This window comes from Balaenoptera ricei, chromosome 3, assembly GCF_028023285.1.
Source record: "Balaenoptera ricei isolate mBalRic1 chromosome 3, mBalRic1.hap2, whole genome shotgun sequence".
NCBI lineage: Eukaryota > Metazoa > Chordata > Mammalia > Artiodactyla > Balaenopteridae > Balaenoptera > Balaenoptera ricei.
This window is the reverse complement of record NC_082641.1, coordinates 79011935-79034484: the sequence shown is the minus strand read 5'-3', so window position 1 is coordinate 79034484 and position 22550 is coordinate 79011935. Positions and strand designations below refer to the sequence as shown.

The window sequence follows — 22550 nt, the reverse complement described above, 5'->3', positions numbered from 1 at the left end:
TGCGCCACAACTACTGAGCCTGCGCTCTAGAGCCCGTGAGCCACATCTACTGAGCCCAAGTGCCACAACTACTGAAGTCCACAAGCCTAGAGCCCATGCTCTGCAACAAGAGAAGCCACCGCAATGAGAAGCCCGCACACCGCAACGAAGAGTAGCCCCCGCTCACCACATCTAGAGGAAGCCCATGAGCAGCAACAAAGACCCAACAGAGCCAAAAATAAATAAAAATAAATTAAAAAAAAAAATGGGCAGAAGATCTAAACAGACATTTCTCCAAAGAAGATAGACAGATGTCCAAGAAGCACATGAAAAGCTGCTCAACATCACTAATTATTAGAGAAATGCAAATCAAAAGTACAGTGAGGTATCACCTCACACTGGTTAGAATGGGCATCATCAGAAAATCTACAAACAACAAATGCTGGAGACGGTGTGGAGAAAAGGGAACTCTCTTGCACCGTTGGCGGGAATGTAAACTGATATAGCCACTATGGAGAACAGTATGGAGGTTCCTTAAAAAACTAAAAATAGAACTACCATACGACCCAGCAATCCCACTACTGGGCATATACCTTGAGAAAACTATAATTCAAAAAGAGTCATGTACCACAATGTTCACTGCAGCTCTATTTACAATAGCCAGGACATGGAAGCAACCTAAGTGTCCATAGACAGATGAATGGATAAAGAAGATATGGCATATATATATACAATGGAATATTACTCAGCCATAAAAAGGAACGAAACTGGGTCATTTGTAGAGACGTGGATGGACCTAGAGACTGTCGTACAGAGTGAAGTAAGTCAGAAAGAGAAAAACAAATATCGTATATTAACGCATATATGTGGAACCTAGAAAAACAGTACAGATGAACTGGTTTGCAGGGCAGAAATAGAGACACAGATGCAGAGAACAAATGTATGGACACCAAGGGGGGAAAGCCGTGGGGAGGTGGGGTGGTGGGATGAATTGGGAGATTGGGATTGACATGTATACACTAATATGTATAAAATAGATAACTAATAAGAACCTGCTGTATAAAAATAAAATAAAATAAAATAAATAGGGAGATGGGATTATTTGTTCTCTCTTAGGTCAGAGACTATCCTTCCAGGGCCCACTTAAAGTATGAAGTTTTGTTTTTATCAAGAAGGCAGCACTTCCTTGTACCTCCAGCTATGCTGTATTAATCAAAGATATGATGACATCATCAATTGTACTTAGTGTTTTAAATAATGAAATTGTTGTTGTAACACTCCAGTTAGACTGAAATGCAACTGGTATGCTCATATATTTCAACTGGCCTTATAAGTTGTTACCACACAACAGAAGGGCAACTTGGAAATATGTATTAAACCACAAAAGGTAACACAGTCTTCATTTTTGAGATGCATTCCTATGAAATAGTGCATATAATGAGAAAGCATTTAAGAACTCAAATTTTATTGAGGCATTTTTTTTACAGATACAAATGGTAAATCAAGTGTCCAACAGTAAGAAAGATTAAGTCAATTAGTGCATACGTTAAGTTAAAAAAAAAGGTAAGATATAAAAATTACATGTACACAATATCAACCAAGTAAAAAAATATTTTAAAAAAATGACTAGAGGGCTTCCCTGGTGGCACAGTGGTTGAGAATCTGCCTGCCAATGCAGGGGACACGGGTTCGATCCCTGGTCTGGGAAGATCCCACATGCCACGGAGCAACTGGGCCCATGAGCCACAATTACTGAGCCTGCGCGTCTGGAGCCTGTGCTCCGCAACAAGAGAGGCCGCGATGGTGAGAGGCCCGCGCACCGCGATGAAGAGTGGTCCCCACTTGCCGCAACTAGAGAAAGCCCTCGCACAGAAACGAAGACTCAACACAGTCATAAATAAATAAATAAATAAATAAATAAAAGAACGTGAATTTCTTTAAAAAAAAAAAAGACTAGAAAGAAATAATCATGAGAGTAGTTACAATAGGGTAGTAAGATTTGTTCTCCATCTTCTGGTTTTATGTAATGTGGATATGTTATGCTTAAAAATTATTTTTTTCAATAGTAACATTAATAATGATAACTAACACTTACATAGCACATAACATGTGCCAGGCATTATTCTAGGTGCTTCATATAAATGAGCTCAATTAATCCTCACATAACACTATTACGCAAGTATAATCACTCTCTCCATTCTATAGCTCAGGGAAAGAGGCTCAGAGAGGTCACATAACTCACCTAAAATCATATGACTGAACCAGGCAATGTGGCTCCAAAGTCAGACTCTTACTAAGCTACACTCCCCTCTCAAAGATATAGGATTGAACAACAGATCCAAATTCAAACAAATTTTCCCTTTCCATGAATCTAAAGTATCACTAATGGTTCCTTCAGAACCCAAGAGCCTCATGTTTTCAGGATGTAAATTAAGAGGATACGTGGTGTAGCATTCAGTGGTATTTAACAGATGGTTAGAAACTACACTTCAATTTCTTTTTATAGACTCCTTGTGGGTCAGCATATACAATCTTTACATTTTATTATCCTCCCACAATCATAATTTCTTGCCCTATTTTCTCATTATCAAAAAATGTATACTATGTCTACAGGACATTTTGTAATAATTATTTACTACAAATCTGTCTCATGAATCAACCTTTGTCATGCATAAGAATCATCTAGGGTGCTTATTAAAATGCAGTCGCCTCAGCCCACCCCTAGAGGGTAGACAGCAGAGTATACTTTAAGAAACTGATCTACCACTTCTAACAAAATATTTATCTAGGATACAAAAACACAGCATTTGCTATTTTCTACCACAACTGCTAGCATATTCAGTGCAATTTTTTATACCTTATTTCACATGACTAAGAAAGACCAGTTTTATGCATGATACATAGACTCAATCTCACCTTAGTCACATTTTGTATAGGTGTCTCATAGAACCAGCTCAGAGAGCTGTGTACATTGGAAAGTGTAATCTCCTTTCTGCTGCTTGGTTAGATTTTTAGAAAATATGCTGTTTCTAATTTCATTTCAGAAAAGTGTTAAATATAGCCAAACCTGATTTCTTGTCCAGTAATGATACTGATCGATACTTTGAATAATTTCCTTCATCAGTGACATAGGATAGTGGAATATGCCACAGAGAGCTGTAAAAAGAAAATACTGGAAGATTATCACTCTCTCCAATATTTCAGTCAGTTACACATAATTTGTTGGGTGTTTTTTTTTTTTTTTTGGCAGGAAGGTGACATTTTTCAAGCTATTCCCAGAAAGGGATAATCTTGTTAGGTTTCTTAAGAACTTATGATTACAAAACATTTAAAAATAGTTTAACCTGAGGGTGCAAAAGAGATAGCGGGGAGAGAGCGTGGGCACTCACCTTGCATCTGAAGGCTGAATTTCAGGCTTCGTATTTAAAGAAAATCTTTCTTGTTGCACCAGAAGTTCCTTTCCTTTTCTTTGAACAGTCACTAAAGGAAATCCTTTCTGCAGGGTCCAGGTTTTCATCATTTTCCTTACGTCTAGTGTTTTGTTTGAGACCTACAGAAAAAAATAAATAAATTATTTTTGCTTTAACAGTCTAAAAATTTTATAGTACCTTTCCCTCTTTCTCTACCACATTCTATGGAGACTACATTTAATGGTAATACAAAAAAGAAGCACAAATGCTGAGTTGAATTTACATTTTTACTCTAGGTAATTGAGCAACTGCTAAAAGGAAAGTAACCTGGAATACAGCTAGGTGATAACTAAAGAGAGTGAGAGAGGAACTACGTTGAAAAAGCAGCACATATGCTATCAACCAACTGAGTGTTCACTAAAACCCCTAAGAAGATATAAGCACTCCTTCAGGTCACAATACTAACATTTAGAAGGTATGGATAATGATATACAGTCTAGAATCAGAAGCACTGCTACTCACTCCTGTGAATCAGCTAGGTCCAGATTTCTCGGTCCAGATTTCTCTTTATTCCCCAGACCCTCTGCTTTCACAAATGTTAAAGTTCATCTTTTAAAGAGCTCATCCTGTGGGAGTGCCTGGGAGCAGGAGCCGCAGCAGCAGAGGAGTGAAATATAAACAGGTCGCCTGCCTGGACTTTAGGTCTCTCTAGAGAACAGCAGTGAATGTTTTTCATGGTCACATACCCCTTTTTCCTATAAAATACATGAATTTATCTACAAAATCTAGAATCCACTGTCAGAGGTTCACAGACCCTCCAAAGCTCACTGTCCCTAAGACATCTGGTGTCAATGATTAAGAAGCAATTTTTGAACTATCTCTTTGAAGCAGGTGAGCTAAATTTACGATTCAAATTATTTTTCTAGATGACCTATGGATCTGCAAGCAACTCAAATCATCAAGTAGTTAAAATGTTTTGTAATATCACGCCACTATGGCAGGCCTTACACCTCAGTCGACATACGCCTATTTATTTAGAGCCGAAAAGGATGGAGAAAATCTTCCCAAATGCTTTGTGATATTAACCTTATGTTTCTCATGGCTCTGACCTATTTATTTCTGGACAAGAGGTTGGGAAGAAAACAAGCTTGCCCCAAAGCAAGGCATGTTTGGGTCTCTGAAACAGAACTGAAATGAAGAGTCCGGTGCAGAATTTGATGTGGATGCTGAAAAGCCTGAGGATAATGTTAAGGGGCTACGTCTGGCTAGGAAAACACTGTGATGCAAAAGTTGAAGTCAGTGAGGAAGGCAGAAATATATTCTAAACGTCAGGAGATAATACAATGAGTATAAAGCAAATAATGTGGCTTTCATTTGAAATGCTACTACCTGGTAAGAGGAAAAACAATGATTTAGAAGCAACTCTTAGGTAATAAGGACTGATCCTTCTTCTCAAAAAGAACTCAAGAGAGTAGGGAAGATATATCTTCTGGGAAAAGGGTTAACAATTAGAAGATACCAAATTTCAGAGAAGGCAAGGGAGCAGAGACAGCACATGGAAAAGATCCAGAGCAGGGGTTCTTAACCCAGGATCCATAAAACTTTGAATCTGTGTGTGATATTTTGCATATCTGTGGTTTTTTGGGGGCATATGTCCAGAACTGTCATCAAATTTTCAAATATGTCTGTGATCTTCCAAAACATTAAAAACCATTGATCTAGATCAGGGTAACAAATTCAAACGCTTATAAGGGCTATGCCGTCAGCATATGTGCACCATGCAGGCTGGGTTCACACACTGTTAGGAAGCATAACTTGTAACTGATTACACTGCTTGCTAGAATTCTAGGCACAACAAAATCCAAGCAGCAAAATGATCCAAGGGCAGTACGGAGCCATGGCAGCCAGACTGTGATACCTCATCTAATTTAGAGGAACATGGCCACGAAAGATAGGAGGATTCATAGGGCAGAGTATAGAGCAAAAAACCATGAATGTAAGGTAGAAAGACTGCAAAAACATAAGGAAAGGAAAAGAGATTTTTGAAAAAAAAATCAAATAATGAAAACATAATAATATACACTAATTCAGAAAAGAGAACTTTCTTACAAAGTAGGCATGGAGATTAAGATATAGACTAAAGATGCTTACACAAGGCCTCATGCAATTTTTTCAACAATTAAGACCAGGACTTCCATTTCATGACTTTTAATTCTGTGCTCTTATTCATAAATATTTATATACTAAGCTCCATTCCCCTCTCTCTTAAATAACTATCCTTGGTACCACAGCTTATTTACATACTTGATAAAAACATAAATAGAAGAACTCCTCTCTTCTTAGTTTAAGAGCTAAATAAAATATCCAGGTCACTTACCTCATTAAAACTATCCCACAGATCATCACTGTGAATGGATGCATAGCTATGATTATGTAGGTAAAGAACAATAGCATGTTGAAATACATCTTCACTAAGGTAAGTTTTCAGCATCAACAACAGAGAAGCTCCCTATTCAAAAAAAAAGCAAAAAAGGGAAGAAAATAATAGAATACAATAGATTTATAGAGATAAGAATCTAAGATTCAAAATATAATCACTGTAAGCAAATACTTTCATAACCCAGTGATAATACACTGTTATTTAGTCTCATATAACCAGTTGTGTACTATGTTGAAATTGTCTTAAAAATTATTTTAAGAGGTTTGAAAAAGAATTAATGGAGTAAATTCCTATTTGCACTAATTCTTCTATGAGCCATTTTGTGTGGTCTCTCACTCACTATTTCAGTGTTAGTGTTAAAAAGTTAAGTGTTTTGGGTTTCCCTGGTGGCGCAGTGGTTAAGAACCCACCTGCCAATGCAGGGGACACGGGTTCGAGCCCTGGTCCAGGAAGATCCCACATGCTGTGGAGCAACTAAGCCTGGGCACCACAACTACTGAGCCTGCGCTCTAGAGCCTGTGAGCCACGACTACTGAGCCTGCGTGGCACACCTACCGAAGCCCGTGTGCCTAGAGCCTGTGCTCCGCAATGAGAAGCCACCACAATGAGAAGCCCGCGCACTGAAATGAAGAGTAACCCCCGCTCACCACAACTAGAGAAAGCCCACACGCAGCAATGAAGACCCAATGAAGCCAAAGATAAATAAAATAAATAAATTAATTTTAAAAAAAAGTTGTGTTTTTACATACATATATGTTTTTAAATTGGGGTATAGTTGCTTTACAATGTTGTGTTAGTTTCTGCTGTACAATTAAGTGAATCAGCTGTATGTATACATATATCCCCTCCCTCTTGGACCTCCCTCCCACGCCCCCATCCCACCCATCTAGGTTACCACAGAGCACCGAGATGAATGGATAAAGAAGATGTGGTACATATATAAAATGGAATATTACTCAGCCTTAAAAAGGAACGAAATTGGGTCATTTGTAGAGACATGAATGGACCTAGAGCCTGCCATACAGAGTGAAGTAAGTCAGAAAGAGAAAAACAAATATTGTATATTAACGCATATATGTGGACTCTGGAAAAATGGTACAGATGAACCTATCTGTAGGACAAGTATAAATATATTTTTAATTTAAAACATGCCAAATTTTCTGTGGCATTCCCCACCCCTATCTCCAATGCTTAAAGCACACTGCTGGAGACAATAAAGTAGCTGAACTCTCAAAGGTCTCTTTGCTAGGGAGTACATTAATTTCAAATTTTAGTATGTCATGCTGCTGAAGTTGTTTTCAAGACCTCTCTTCTTCCTGCAGACTCACTTCAAATATGTTTGGAATATATGAATGTACATATAGGGTAGAAAGCATACACTAAAAATTCAGAGTCAGACATGCAACTGTTAAGGCCACACTATACTCACTGATGCACGTCATATTCTCCAGTCTTAAAATAACCGCCTCCTCTGTGAAGCCTTCCTTGATTTGAGACACAAATCGTATTTCTCCATATTCAAAAGCAATTTATACCACACCTCCAGCATCTGCTATAGATATATTTTTATTTCCTCTTCTAGACTGTAAGTTAATTTAGGGAAAAACTGAAAAGCTCAATTCCTATGACTAAAATAATGCCTGGTACATAGGAGGCACTCAAATACTTTTTGAATGAATTTCACTTCTGATAAAAATGTAGCAATGTTAAGTCATCAAGATTATCAGATACACATAACTGAACTTAATACCTATTACTTAATACCTATTACTCTCTTATTTCTGTATCACACTTCAGTGCTACTATAAATTTAGATGCTCATTCTTTTTTTTTTTTGGTTTTTTTTTTTTTAATCTTTATTGGAGTATAACTGCTTTACAATGTTGTGTTAGTTTCTGCTATATAACAAAGTGAATCAGCTATACGTATACATATATCCTCATATCCCCTCCCTCTTGTGTCTCCCTCCCACCCTCCCTATCCCACCCCTCTAGGTGGTCACACAGCACCAAGCTGATCTCCCTGTGCTAAGCAGCTGCTTCCCACTAGATATCTATTTTACATTTGGTAGTGTATATATGTCAATGCTACTCTCTCACTTCGTCCCAGCTTACCCTTCCTGCTCTGTGTGTCCTCAAGTCCATTCTCTACGTCTGCGTCTTTATTCCTGTCCTGTCCCAGGTTCCTCAGAACCATTTTTTTTTTCTCTAAGATTCCATATATATGTGTTAGCATACGGTATTTGTTTTTCTCTTTCTGACTTACTTCACTCTGTATGACAGACTCTAGGTCAATCCACCTCACTACAAATAACTCAATTTCGTTTCTTTTTATGGCTGAGTAATATTCCATTGTATATAGGTGCCACATCTTCTTTATCCATTCATCTGTTGATGGACACTTAGGTTGCTTCCATATCCTGGCTACTGTAAATAGCACTGCAATGAACATTGTGGTACATGACTCCTTTTGAATTACGGTTTTCTCAGGGTATATGCCCAGTAGTGGGATTGCTGGGTCATATGGTAGTTCTATTTTTATTTTTTTAAGGAACCTCCATACTGTTCTCCATAGTGTCTGTATCAATTTACATTCCCACCAACAGTGAAAGAGGGTTCCCTTTTCTCCACACCCTCTCCAGCATATACTGTTTGTAGATTTTTGGATGATGGCCATTCTGACTGGTGTGAGGTGATACCTCAGTGTAGTTTTGATTTGCATTTCTCTAATGATTAGTGATGTTGAGCATCCTTTCATGTGTTTATTGGCAATCTGTATATCTTCTTTGGAGAAATGTCTATTTAGGTCTTCTGCCCATTTTTGGATTGGGTTGTTTTTTTTTTTGATATTGAGCTGCATGAGCTGCTTGTATAATTTGGAGATTAATCCTTTGTCAGTTGCTTCATTTGCAAATATTTTCTCCCATTCTGAGGGTTGTCTTTTCATCTTGTTTATGGTTTCCTTTGCTGTGCAAAAGCTTTGAAGTTTCATTAGGTCCCATTTGTTTATTTTTATTTCCATTTCTCTAGGAGGTGTGTCAAAAAGGATCTTGAAGTGATTTATGTCATAGAGTGTTCTGCCTACGTTTTCCTCTACGAGTTTTATAGTGTCTGGCCTTACATTTAGGTCTTTAATCCAGTTTGAGTTTATTTTTTATAGGTGTTAGGCAGTGTTCTAATTTCATTCTTTTACATGTAGCTGTCTAGTTTTCCCAGCACCACTTATTGAAGAGGCTGTCTTTTCTCCATTGTATATTCTTGACTCCTTTATCAAAGATAAGGTGACCATATGTGTGTGTGTTTAACTCTGGATTTTCTATACTGTTCCACCGATCTATATTTCTATTTTTGTGCCAGTACCATACTGTCTTGATTACTGTAGCTTTGTAGTATAGTCTGAAGTCAGGGAGCCTGATTCTTCCAGCTCTGTTTTTCTTTCTCAAGATTGCTTTGGCTATTTGGGGTCTTCTGTGTTTCCATACAAATTGTGAAACTGTTTGCTCTAGTTCTGTGAAAAATGCCATTGGTAGTTTGATAGGCATTGCACTGAATCTGTAGATTGCTTTGGGTAGTATAGTCATTTTCACAATGTTGATTCTTCCAATCCAAGAACACGGTATATCTCTCCATCTGTTTGTATCATCTTTAACTTCTTTCATCAGTGTCTTATAGTTTTCTGCATACAGGTCTTTTGTCTCCTTAGGTAGGTTTATTCCTAGGTATTTTATTTTTTGGTTGCAATGGTAAATGGGAGTGTTTCCTTAATTTCTCTTTCAGATACTTGTATCCTGCAACTTTACCAGATTCATTGATTAGCTCTAGTAGTTTTCTGGTAGCATCTTTAGGATTCTCTATGTATAGTATCATGTCATCTGCAAACAGTGACAGCTTTACTTCTTTTCTGATTTGGATTCCTTTTATTTCTTTGTCTTCTCTGACTGCTGTGGCTAAAACTTGCAAAATTATGTTGAATAATAATGGTGAGAGTGGGCAACCTTGTCTTGTTCCTGATCTTAGTGGAAATGGTTTCAGTTTTTCACCACTGAGAACAATGTTGGCTGTGGGTCTGTCATATATGGCCTTTATTATGTTGCGGTAAGTTCCCTCTATGCCTACTTCTAGAGGGTTTTTATCATAAATGTGTGTTCAATATTGTCAAAAGCTTTTTCTGCATCTATTGAGATGATCATATGGTTTCTCCTTCAGTTTGTTAATATGGTTTATCACATTGATTGATTTGCGTATACTGAAGAATCCTTGCATTCCTGGGATAAACCCCACCTGATCATGGTGTATGATCCTTTTAATGTGCTGTGGGATTCTGTTTGCTAGTATTTTGTGGAGGATTTTTGCGTCTATGTTCGTCAGTGATATTGGCCTGTAGTTTTCTTTCTTTGTGACATCTTTGTCTGGTTTTGGTATCAGGGTGATGGTGGCCTCGTAGAATGAGTTGGGGAGTGTTCCTCCCTCTGCTCTATTTTGGAAGAGTTTGAGAAGGATAGGTGTTAACTCTTCTCTAAATGTTTGATAGAATTCACCTGTGAAGCCATCTGGTCCTGGCCTTTCGTTTGTTCGAAGATTTTAAATCACAGTTTCAATTTCAGTGCTTGTGATTGGTCTGTTCATATTTTCTATTTCTTCCTGGTTCAGTCTCGGAAGGTTGTGCTTTTCTAAGAATTTGTCCATTTCTTTCAGGTTGTCCATTTTATTGGCATAGAGTTGCTTGTAGTAAACTCTCATGATCCTTTGTATTTCTGCAGTGTCAGCTGTTACTTCTCCTTTTCCATTTCTAATTCTGTTGATTTCAGTCTTCTCCCTTTTTTTCTTGATGAGCCTGGCTAATGGTTTATCAATTTTGTTTATCTTCTCAGAGAACCAGCTTTTAGTTTTATTGATCTTTGTAATTGTTTCCTTCATTTCTTTTTCATGTATTTCTGATCTGATCTTTTATGATTTCTTTCCTTCTGCTAACTTTGGGTTTTCTTTGTTCTTCTTTCTCTAATTGCTTTAGGTGTAAGGTTAGGTTGTTTATTTGAGATGTTTGTTTTTTCTTGAGGTAGGATTGTATTGCTATAGTCTTCCCTCTTAGAACTGCTTTTGCTGTATCCCATAGGTTTTGGGTTGTCGTGTTTTCATTGTCATTTGTTTCTAGGTATTTTTTGGTTTCCTCTTTGATTTCTTCAGTGATCTCTTGGTTATTAAGTAGTATATTGTTTAGCCTCCATGTGTTTATATTTTTTACAGAGTTTTTCCTGTAATTGATATCTAGTCTCACAGCATTGTGGTCAGAAAAGATACTTGATACAATTTCAATTTTCTTAAATTTACCAAGACTTGATTTGTGACCCAAGATATGAACTATCCTGGAGAATGTTCCATGAGCACTTGAGAAGAAAGTGTGTTCTGTTGTTTTTGGATGGAATGCCCTTAAATATCAATTAAGTCCATCTTGTTTAATGTATCATTTAAATATTGTGTTTCCTTATTTATTTTCATTTTGGATGATCTGTCCATTGGTGAAACTGGGATATTAAAGCCCCCTACTATGATTGTGTTACTGTCGATTTCCCCTTTTATGGCTGTTAGCATTTGCCTTATGTATTGAGGTGCTCCTATGCTGGGTGCATAAGTATTTACAATTGTTATATCTTCTTCTTGGATTGATCCCTTGATCACTATGTAGTGTCCTTCTTTGTCTCTTGTAATAATCTTTATTTTAAAGTCTGTTTTGTCTGATATGAGAATGGCTACTCCAGCTTTCTTTTGATTTCCATTTACATGGAATATCTTTTTCCATCCCCTCACTTTCAGTCTGTATGTGTCCCTAGGTCTGAAGTGGGTCTCTTGTAGACAGCATATATACGGGTCTTGTTTTTGTATCCATTCAGCCAGTCTATGTCTTTTGGTGGGAGCATTTAATCCATTTACATTTAAGGTAATTATCGATATGTATGTTCCTATTACCATTTTCTTAATTGTTTTGGGTTTGTTTTTGTAGGTCTTTTCCTTCTGTTGTGTTTCCGGCCTAGAGAAGTTCCTTTACCATTTGTTGTAAAGCTGGTTTGGTGGTGCTCAATTTTCTTAACTTTTGCTTGTCTGTAAAGGTTTTAATTTCTCCGTCGAATCTGAATGAGATCCTTGCTGGGTAATCTTGGTTGTAGGTATTTCCCTTTCATCACTTTAAATATGTCCTGCCACTCCCTTCTGTCTTGCAGAGTTTCTGCTGAAAGATCAGCTATTAACCTTATGGGCATTCCCTTGTATGTAATTTGTTGCTTTTCCCTTGCTGCTTTTAATATTTTTTCTTTGTATTTAGTTTTTGATAGATTGAGTAATATGTGTCTTGGTGTGTTTCTCCTTGGATTTATCCTGTATGGGACTCTCTGCCCTTCCTGGACTTGATTGACTATTTCCTTTCCCATGTTAGGGAAGTTTTCAACTATAATCTCTTCAAATATTTTCTCAGACTCTTTCTTTTTCTGTTCTTCTTCCAGGACCACTATAAGTCGAATGTTAGTGCATTTAATGTTGTCCCAGAAGTCTCTGAGACTGTCCTCAATTCTTTTCATTCTTTTTTCTTTATTCTGCTCTGCAGTAGTTATTTCCCCTATTTTATCTTCCAGGTCACTTATCTGTTATTCTGCCTCAATTATTCTGCTCTTGATTCCTTCTAGAGAATTTTAAATTTTATTTATTGTGTTGTTCGTCATCATTTGTTTTCTCTTTCGTTCTTCTAGGTCCTTGTTAAACATTTCTTGTATTTTCTCCATTCTATTTCCAAGATTTTGGCTCATCTTTAACTATCATTACTCTGAATTCTTTTTCAGGTAGACTGCCTATTTCCTCTTCATTTGTTTGGTCTGGTGGGTTTTTACCTTGCTCCTTCATCTGCTGCATATTTCTCTGTGTTCTCATTTTGTTTAACTTACTGTGTTTGGGGTCTCCTTTTTGCAGGCTGCAGGTTTGTAGTTCCTGTTGTTTTTAGTGTCTGCCGCCAGTTAGTGAGGTTGTTTCAGTGGCTTGTGTAAGCTTCCTGGTGGTGGGGACTGGTGCCTGTGTTCTGGTGGGTGGGGCTGGATCTTGTCTTTCTGGTGGGCAGGACCACGTCCGGTGGTGTGTTTTGGGGTGTCTGTGAACTTAGTATGATTTTAGGCAGCCTTTCTGTTAATGGGTGGGGTTGTGTTCCTATCTTGCTAGTTGTTTGGCATGGGGTGTCCAGCACTGGAGTCCGCTGACAGTTGGGTGGAGCTGGGTCTTAGCGTTGAGACAGAGATCTCTGGCAGAACTCTCACCTATTGATATTACATGGGGCTGGGAGGTCTCTGGTGGTCCAATGTCCTGAACTCCCTTGTCCCACCTCAGAGGCTCAGGCCTGACACCACGCCAGAGCACCAAGATCCTGTCAGCCACACGGCATGTGAGGACACAGCAAGAAGACAGCTGTCTACAATCCAGGAAGAGAGCTCTCACTAAGAACCAAATTGGCCAGCACCTTGATTTTGGACTTTCACCGTCCAGAACTCCAAACACTGGAACTCCACACTCCAGAGGCCCTCCTCTGGATGTGCTGTCTCTCCCTTTCTGGGCATGTCCTCTAAATGCTCATTCTTGTTCCCAATAGATCCCCTTCTCTCCTGCATCATTAACTTTCCCTCTCTACTGTAACATTCCATTAGCAAAAACTACGTATCAGTCCTCATTTTAAACAAATAAGATGCCCTTCCTTTCCTTAACCCTGTGCCTCCTCCAATTATCACCCTGTTTCTTGTTCCTCCTTTGAAGTAAACTCCTTAAAAGAGTTGTCTGCATTTGCCACCTCCATTTGCTCTGTTTCCATTTTCTCTTGAGCCATCTTCCAACCATCACTCCACTGAAAGTGGTTTTATCAAGGTCACTGGTGAATCTCATGGTGTCAAACCAATGTCAATTCTCAGGCTCACCTTTATCAACCTACTAGTAGCATTTGATATGACTGATCACCCACTCCTCCTTGAAAGTCTTTCTGCACTTGGCCTTGGCACACCACTCTTGATTCCTCCCCTATTCACTAGCCATCCCTTTCTGTCTCTTCTGTAGGATCCTCCTTATTTTCTCAAGGACTAAATTTTGGTGCCCCTGGCATTAAATCTTCAGACTTCTTTTCTTCTCTAAATTTACTTCCTAGATGATCTTCTCAACCCCAGGGGTTTTAAATGACCTGCAAATTTATATATCTAACCAGACTTCCCCTCAATTCCAGACTCATATCCAACTACACGCCTATTATCTCCACTTATGCACCTCAGACTTACTCAAAAATTGAACTTTTTTTTCTTCTTGCCCCAAATCTACTCTTCCAATAATCTTCTCATTTCAGCAAATAACAACTCCATTTTTCCAACTGTTCAGGCAAAAATCTTAAAGTCGTCCTTGACTCCTCTCTTAATTCCACATCTAATCCATTAGCAAATTCTACTGGATTAACGTTTACCATATATTCCAAAACCAACCATTGCTCATCACTTTCAGTACTATCACCCTTGTCCATGCCACCAATATCTTGCCACTGGTCTATTACAGCAACCTCCTAACTAGTCATCTTGATTCCATATGATGTTGAAGGCTGATTTAAAAAAAAAAAATCATACTATGGTACTTCCCTCATCAAATGGCTTTTCATCCCACTTTGCAAAAAATCAAGGTCCTTACTATGTCTAATAAGATGATCTACAATGATCTGGCCCCTTATAATCCTTCTCACTTCATCTACTACTTTCCCCTGTGTTTATTCCACTCCAGACACGTTGGCTCCTTGCTGGTGCTTGAACCTGCCAACCAATCTTCATCTCAAGCTGTGTGGGTCCCCAAGACAAGTCCCAGGTATGATGACGTGTTAGGAAGACTCACAGGACTCAGTAGTCATATTCACCACTATGATTTATTACTGTGAAAGGACATGAAGCTAAATCAGCTAAGGGAAAAAGTTCATGGGGTGAACAAGTACAAGCTTCCAGGAGTCCTCTGCAGTGGAGTCAGACAGGATGCACTTAATTCTCCCAGGAACGAGTTGTGACAACATGTATGAAATGTTGTCTATCAGGGAAGTTCATCAGAGACTCAGTACCCGGGATTTTTATTGGGGGCTAGTCATGGAAGTGTCCTCTGCCTAGGAAGTACCAAAACTCCAGACTCCCAGAAGGAAAACAGATGTTTAGCATAAACCACATTGTCTGTACAAACAGTGTGGGCACAGTGAGTCATTCTTATCAGGGAATGGTGGAAACTCTCCCCAAATCCAAGTTGCCAGATACCAGCCAAGAGCCAGCCTTACAATTATGCCTTTCTAAGGATAGCAGTCTCAGGCCTACTACGTTAACTCATTTCTGCACACAAGCCCTATGCACTGGTTATTTCCTCTGCCTGGAACATTCTTCCCCCAGAAGTCCACATGCCTTGTTCCCTCACATCCTCCAGATGGTATTCAAATATCACCTTATCAGTGATCTTCCCCAGCCATCTTATATAAAACAGCATTTCCTTTGTCATTCTCATTTCCCTTACCATGCTTTATTTTCATATTAGCACTAATCACCAAACAAAATATCTATTTATTTATTCATTTGTATTGTGTCTGTACCTATCTCTGACCCCTGAAATAGAAGCTTCATGGTACAAGTGACATAGGCCGCCTTATTTCCTGATATATCCCCAGCACCTAGGACAATGTTAGGTACATGGTTGGTACTTGTACGATTTGCTAAATGACTGAATTCTCACAAGGCAACTCGCATCAGAATTAGGCTTGCAGATCATGAAGATCAAAGAGAACATGTCTGTCAAACACATTTCCCTAGTGACACTTACTACTTCTTACACACAATAATGGTAAATTATCCAGTGTCCTATTTTTCTCTGTTATGTGGGATATTTGCCAGATTCCCAATTCTGAAATAAGTAGTTCCCATGCTGACAGGGATAAGGTATGCTGTGGAGACAACATGCTCAGAAGACACTGAATTCTGGGTTTGGAAGGTGGGGGTCAGAGGAAGAAAGAGCTCTGTAGCAAGAGATCCTGAAATAACTGTTCTGTATAAGAAAAGAATTGCAAGTTGTAAAATTTTCTTTATTGGCAGGTCCTGTATGGGCTTTAAAAATCACAACACATAGCAGTAGCTCTAATTGGATTACATTTAATATAGCTAATTGAACTCTTGATTTCCTTATTTATTAACAGTACTGCCATTCTCCCTGCCAGTCAGGCTTGAACCTGGAACACATTTCTGCCTCCTTCTTTACCCGCTTTTCCCTGTCACTAAGTCCTTCAAGTACTTCCCTACACTTAGGGTTTTTTCACACCCATCATTTCCCTTCTACTCTCACTACCACTCCTAATTTTAAACTTTTACCATTTCATGCTTGTACTTCAGCAGCAATTTCCTGATTTTAGGTCTCTTCCCACTGAAATCTACTTTATAAACTGAAACAAATTAATTTTCCTAAATAGTCACTTGATCAAGCCATTCCTCTACTGAAAAATCTTTTAAAGCTTCCCACTGATTACAGAAAAAGTCCAGATTCCTGATGGCATTCAGGACCTTCTACAACTGAGCCCCAACCTACCCTTCTCATCTTTCCCCTACTCTACATGTGGCTTCCACTGCAAACATTTGCTACCTAAACAAAATTTCCCTGCCCATTAGTATTCCTGACTTTTTCTTTGCAGACCTCATCATCCCACTCTTGCCCTATTGTTCCCATTCCTCTTTACCTATATTCTTCCTATTATTTAATTCATCTCAATTTCCATTTTCCTCCAAAAAATTTCTCTCCATAATCCCAGGCAAAAATACTCTGTACCATTCAATTAGCACGTACTATCTCTTACTGCTTCACAAGTACTTACCACCTAAACTTTGAGTTTCTTGATGACATGAACTCATATGTTCTGTATATCTTCCTCTCTGTCCAGGACAAGAATTCAATTTATTGATCTTAATCTGATAGCCAGACTAAGGAGGTCAACAAGCTGTAACATTCAGCCCTCCCTCCCTACACAAATGTGAGTGGCACTGATATCCCTATCCTGTTCTCTTACGATGATCCTAATCAGGTTTCTATGTTTCTGTTTTTGCTTCACCCCAAACCTGGAGTCTATGTTTCTAATTCTACAACAAAATCTTCAATTCTTAAAAATCTCCTTTTGCTTACTTGTTTTGGCAATTCTGACTTTGGAACACACCTCAATCCTGAATAACACAGCCAAGGGCTTAGAACCTTCCCTGGACGTATTCTACCTGCAAATCTGGACAGTGATCCAACTTCAAAAAATACATTATTATAAGATCTGGTTAACTACCCAGAATACTAGTTAGAGAACTTAAAACAAGAGACAGAGAAAGAAAGAAAAACCCATATAAAGTTAAGACCAAGATTTAAATAGAAGCAAACATCTTAAAGTTTAACAGGATACCTGAAAATTTCACCTATTTAATCTTTAAAATAATCTAAATCAAGCAGCTTGCTCACATATGAAATTAATTTGTAACCTACTCCAGGTACTTTTTTGTGCATAGCAATACCTTAAAATAGGAAAGAGAATCAAACATTTCTTCAATCTGTTCTGAAGACTGAACAGATAATGATGATATTGGATGAGATGAATTCAAGGAATCTCTCTTCAGGGTTTTAAATCGAGCATCTAAGAAATCTTCATACTAGCAAAAAATGAAACAGATTAAGAAACCATGAACAGTATTAAAGACAGAGGCAAGTATAGTAATTATTTATATGAATTAGACTAATTACTGTTTAAGGTCATTATAAAAAATTAACTAGCTTCACTAAACTTCAGAAATAAGCTTTTGAAAATGTAGGAAGAATGTGACATTTATGCATATTCCTTACATTTGAAAGTAGAATTATAACCTCCTGGCCCCATGAAAAACAGGGTTTCCTAAACAACAGTATAAGCTGAGAATTTATTACGAAAGCAACCAAATGCTAAATCCAGATATTCAAAATGAATATTTAAAAATGGCTAGTGTATATCTGTAAAATAAAATCTGAAATAAAAAAAATAGGAACTGTTCCTTAAGCTGATTTCTCATACATAATCCAGCTTTTCTGTTAAGATAATATACATTTCCCTTAACTAAGGTTCATTCGAAGTAAAATATAACTCTTAAACAGCAAGAAGTCTGAGAGCTCAGTAGATGAGCTCCTCTAGAATGTATATTAGAAGTTTTTAAACATTCTGGGCACCACCAAGTGGTGAAACTGTATATCTCTTTGCTTAATTAAGTAGCATACACAGATATAGAATACCTTGCTTATTAATATTCTAGCTTAAAATGAGTTCATTTTACCACCTGAAATTTTTGAACAGGCCCTACATAAAAATTTCAAATTGAAAGCTCTAACAGTACTCTTTTTTAAAAAAAATTTTTATTGGAGTATAGTTGATTTACAATGCTGTATTAGTTTCAGGCATATAGTAAAGTGAATCAGTTACACATATACATATAGCCACTCTTTTTTTTTAAAATTCTTTTCCCACATAGGCCATTACAGAGAGTATTCCTTTTTTGAAGCAATCTTGGATCATATATTCGGGAAGTTTAATAGAAAGTCACAGAACTTTAGAGTTGAAAGGGATCTTCATACTTTTCCACCTACTGCTTGAATTATTTGGCAATATCTGTCATATATGACCTAGTGTGTCCAAATATCTCTAATGATAAGAAACATCTCCAGAGAGTTTAAGAACATAGTAACAATATTATCATGCTCCCTGTAACAGAATGGTGTTCCATGTCTTTGAAAAGGGCACAATATATGGTTTGTACCTAAAAAAGAGCAAATTATTTGTCTGTATCAACTTATGTATCACTGTCGTAAGAATGATCACAGTGATAACAGAGTGACAGCATTGCTACAAAATGTCTTAATTTTTTTCTCTTTATACATAAGATTAAAAGTTTTGTTTTGCAAAAAAAGGCTTTTCAACTCTATCTAAATTCCTTCAAGCAGAAGGGCCACATCTATTAAAATAAAATGTAGCAAAGCAATTTAAAATGTTCATCTTAATGACAAAGTGTAAAATAATTTCACAAAATTTCAGCTTTCTGAAATACATCAGTAAATAAAAGCACAATTTTCACTGTCAAATCTCAAGAGGTATAGAGATCAATAACAAGGGTCAATTTTATCGTATCTTTCTAGAAACATTTTCATTACTCCAAATGAATGGAAAATACATGTTGAATATGATTTGGCTATTTTTCCCCTTGGCATTCATAGTAGGCCTAACAAATAGTGTACTTACACTGGAGAGCTCTCCGAATATTTTTTCCAAAGAGAAATACTCCATGAAAGTAGCAAAACCTTCATTTAGCCATACATCGTTCCACCACTGCATTGTTACCAGATTACCAAACCACTGTGGGAAAAAACAAACTACTAACCAACTTTACACTCTCAAGAATTTTCTAATAATTGAATTGTCAGATTAATCACCTATAACCAGATTACAATTACTGAAAAATATACTTATTATAGTTAAAACAAACTATATTCAAATTGAAGACTTGCAAATAAATTATATTTGTAATATAAATTTACTTTAAAAGTAAAATTGCATAAATTGTATAAATTCACTTTAAAAGTAAAATAAAAAATGTAACATTTTACTTTAAATGAAACAGGCAAGAAAGACAATTAGCATATTTATCAATTTAACACATGTTATATACTAGGTAAACAAAAACGAGCCACCTCATTAAAAGTAAGATTTCCTAGATAATGAAATTCTACTTTCTAATGTCAAGTTAGTAATATTATTTTCCATTGTATTTACAATCATCATGACAACTAAAAAATAAATTTCTATGTGAGGGATGTTCCTATAGTCAGAGAGCCTGGACTGCAGGTTTCTCCTCAGTCACCCAAGTTGAGGGCAGTATTTACATGATTCAAAACAAATTCAAATAACATTCCGTAAGAAATTTGGCATGCATACAAATAAATGAAATCAGAAAGATCTTTAAATGGCTTCTTCCATGAGGTGGTAAGAAGAAGGATAAAAACGATACGAGACTCCCTTAAAAAAAAATGCATCTCAAAATCCCTGACATAAAGAGTGGTAAATAAAGAGTGAAATAAAGGGTGTGCAATTTAGTCAGTGTGGCCAAGGGCTTGTCTCGAACCATCAGCAAAATGACAGGGTTACTAGGTACTGAAACAAAACAGCTTTGAGAATTACAAAAGCATATTTTTCAAAGATATTATCTTAAAACCTGTTTCAGAGGAAGATGACTTGCAAGTCCTAAAGAAGAAGTAAATGAGAAACACTCCCCCAGGGGTGATGGCCGGACCCAGAAATAACAGACCTAGAGCAGATCCCCCGAAAAACAACTTGTCTACATGCCTAAAATTGTAACAGTAAATAAGCATACGCTTCATATGCCAGCATGTCATGAAGCCCTCACGAGGGCTGTAGGGCGGGCTACAGACTGTGTCTGAGGTAGGGTGTCAACTGCCAGAGCATGTCCCACTTCCTCCACATCCTCCCACCATCACAACACCCCCATACCATACCCTACCCTCATAAACACCTCATCGAGGGCACAAGAGAGACAAGGTGTTGGGGAAGAAAGAGGAAGGTTCATGTACTCATATAATTTTCTTTCTTTTTCTCTACGTCATACAGAGTACCTTCCCTCTCCCAAATTAACTAAGAACCCAGTTTTAGCAGGAGACAAAACAATAAATCTAGCCCTGACAACTACAGTCCAAGAGGCGTAAGAAGAAGAGCACAACTCAGGGAAAAGGCTTCTTCCCCACCAAGTTATGAAAAGTAAGAGAGATAATGGATGTGAAAATGCTTTATAAACTGTAAAACCCTATATAAAACATTAAATAGCATTTTTATCTGAAAATTAAGTTTGTTTAAAAAGCATCATATTATTATGAAAGAAGACAATACTATAATAAAAAGCTGAATTATTATTAGCATCTAAATGTATTCTAAAACTCTAGGATATGAAACAGACCACAGGTGTGAGATATAACAGCCTTGGTTGCTGATACCTGATGGGCCAGCTCATGAGCGATGACTTTAGTAACCAGTTTTTTATCCACCACTGAAGAAGTATTATTATCATACAGAAGTGTCTCTTCTCGGAAGGTGAGCAAACCCCAATTTTCCATTGCTCCTGCTTCAAAGTCAGGAATAGCCACCAAATCTGGACATAACAAGAAAGAAGTGATCAACTTTACCCCATCTAAGGCACTCCCTAATTAAATCAAAATATTTTACCCATTGGTCTACCACTGAATCAGAAGGCAGTGAATTCATTTATACTCCTAAGGAAAGGAACCTTCCTAGCCCTGTATGCTCCTCACCTACCTGTCAGCTGAGGAAGACCTGATCAACCCCCTGTAGAGTCACTGTTGCTCTGTCCCTGAGCAAGAGAAGATACCTAATTCCTTCACAGTGAGGAAGTTCCCAGAGCAAGGAGGACAAAATGCAGGGCCAACGTTCTTCTAGCTAAAACCAGCTCCATGTTGAACAGCACTGAAATGCTCTTGCTTTCCTGAGCTCTCATTACTCCTATTATTATTTGAATTAGGAATTTCTTAGGAAATTAGAATTAGTCAAACTCCAGATTAAGCCCTAAGCAAATCCCCACTTACACAGCACCTCTGAAATAGTCCCATAAACTTCTAAGTGTTTTAAGCTCCACTTTCAGATACATCCATGGAATGTAAATAATCTTTAACAAATAGAAACAATTTTGAAGGCAAACAATTAACAGTGTTTCTTGGTTTTCCTTTAAAATAACTTCGGCAAAAGTTCTTCCTAAAAAAAATTCGCAACATAAATCTAGGTTATAATGATAATGAAAATCAGAGGCACTGTTTGATTCTTACCCAATTTCTTTAGTGGGTATTGAATTTCAAAGTAGTTTTGATAAAACTCAAGAAGCTTCACAGTTGTTTCCAAGGCATGGTGAACCTGACCAATCTTTTCTGGGACAGCATATATAGAAACCTAAAAGGTAACAGGTATGATGTAAAGACAGGTACAATTAAAATGGCATGATATTCAGGTGAACACTGTCAAGATTAGCATACCTGAGAACTACATAGAGGTATACGAGATTTTTCAGGACAGCAACTCTCGCTTGTAGTTCTTTTAACCCCTATAGGATTTAGCAAGTAATTTCCATACATACAACAATGTTAAAAAAAAAAAAAAAAAGCAATCAGTAAGTTTTAAGTTAACATGATATCCAAAATAAACTATTTTATATCATATAGTAATTTATAAGCATCTGCCTGTTTAATTTTATGATACTCTTCTCTTCCTCTCCATTACCTACAGTGGCCCTTCCTTGTCTATGAGCTATCAAACTGTGAATTATTGGAAGGCCAAAACTAAGTTTTCATCTTTTTAGCACCTATCACAGTGCCTGGCATTGAACAGGCATTCAATACAGAGAAGTCACAGCTTACAAGGGAGTTAGTTCTAACATAAACATCTAAGACAGAAATGTTGAAATTACCCTGGGAAAACCTATTAGAGACCAACACATTCTCTTTCAGTAAGTATGGCACAGACAGCTTTTCTTCCAGCCTTGGAACTGCTTCCTTTTTTTTTTTTTGCAGTTGTTGGCTTGTTTTTAAGGACCATGTTGTATCAAAAATAACCATACCCAGCAGAGTGAAACACTCAGTGAGTGG

General features: G+C 37.4%; 1 protein-coding gene across 1 annotated transcript in view; it reads right to left on the bottom strand.

Annotated features, from left to right (window-relative positions):
* LNPEP (leucyl and cystinyl aminopeptidase) overlaps positions 1–22550 on the bottom strand; it is a 106572-nt gene that overhangs the window by 25525 nt on the left and 58497 nt on the right. The window contains exons 5-11 of the mRNA XM_059916820.1: positions 21738–21858; positions 20895–21049; positions 19132–19245; positions 17387–17521; positions 5767–5898; positions 3369–3529; positions 3047–3135 (exon numbers count right to left, since the gene is read on the bottom strand). Coding sequence (XP_059772803.1) covers positions 3047–3135; positions 3369–3529; positions 5767–5898; positions 17387–17521; positions 19132–19245; positions 20895–21049; positions 21738–21858 — 907 coding nt within the window. The remainder of the gene's footprint in view (positions 1–3046; positions 3136–3368; positions 3530–5766; positions 5899–17386; positions 17522–19131; positions 19246–20894; positions 21050–21737; positions 21859–22550) is intronic.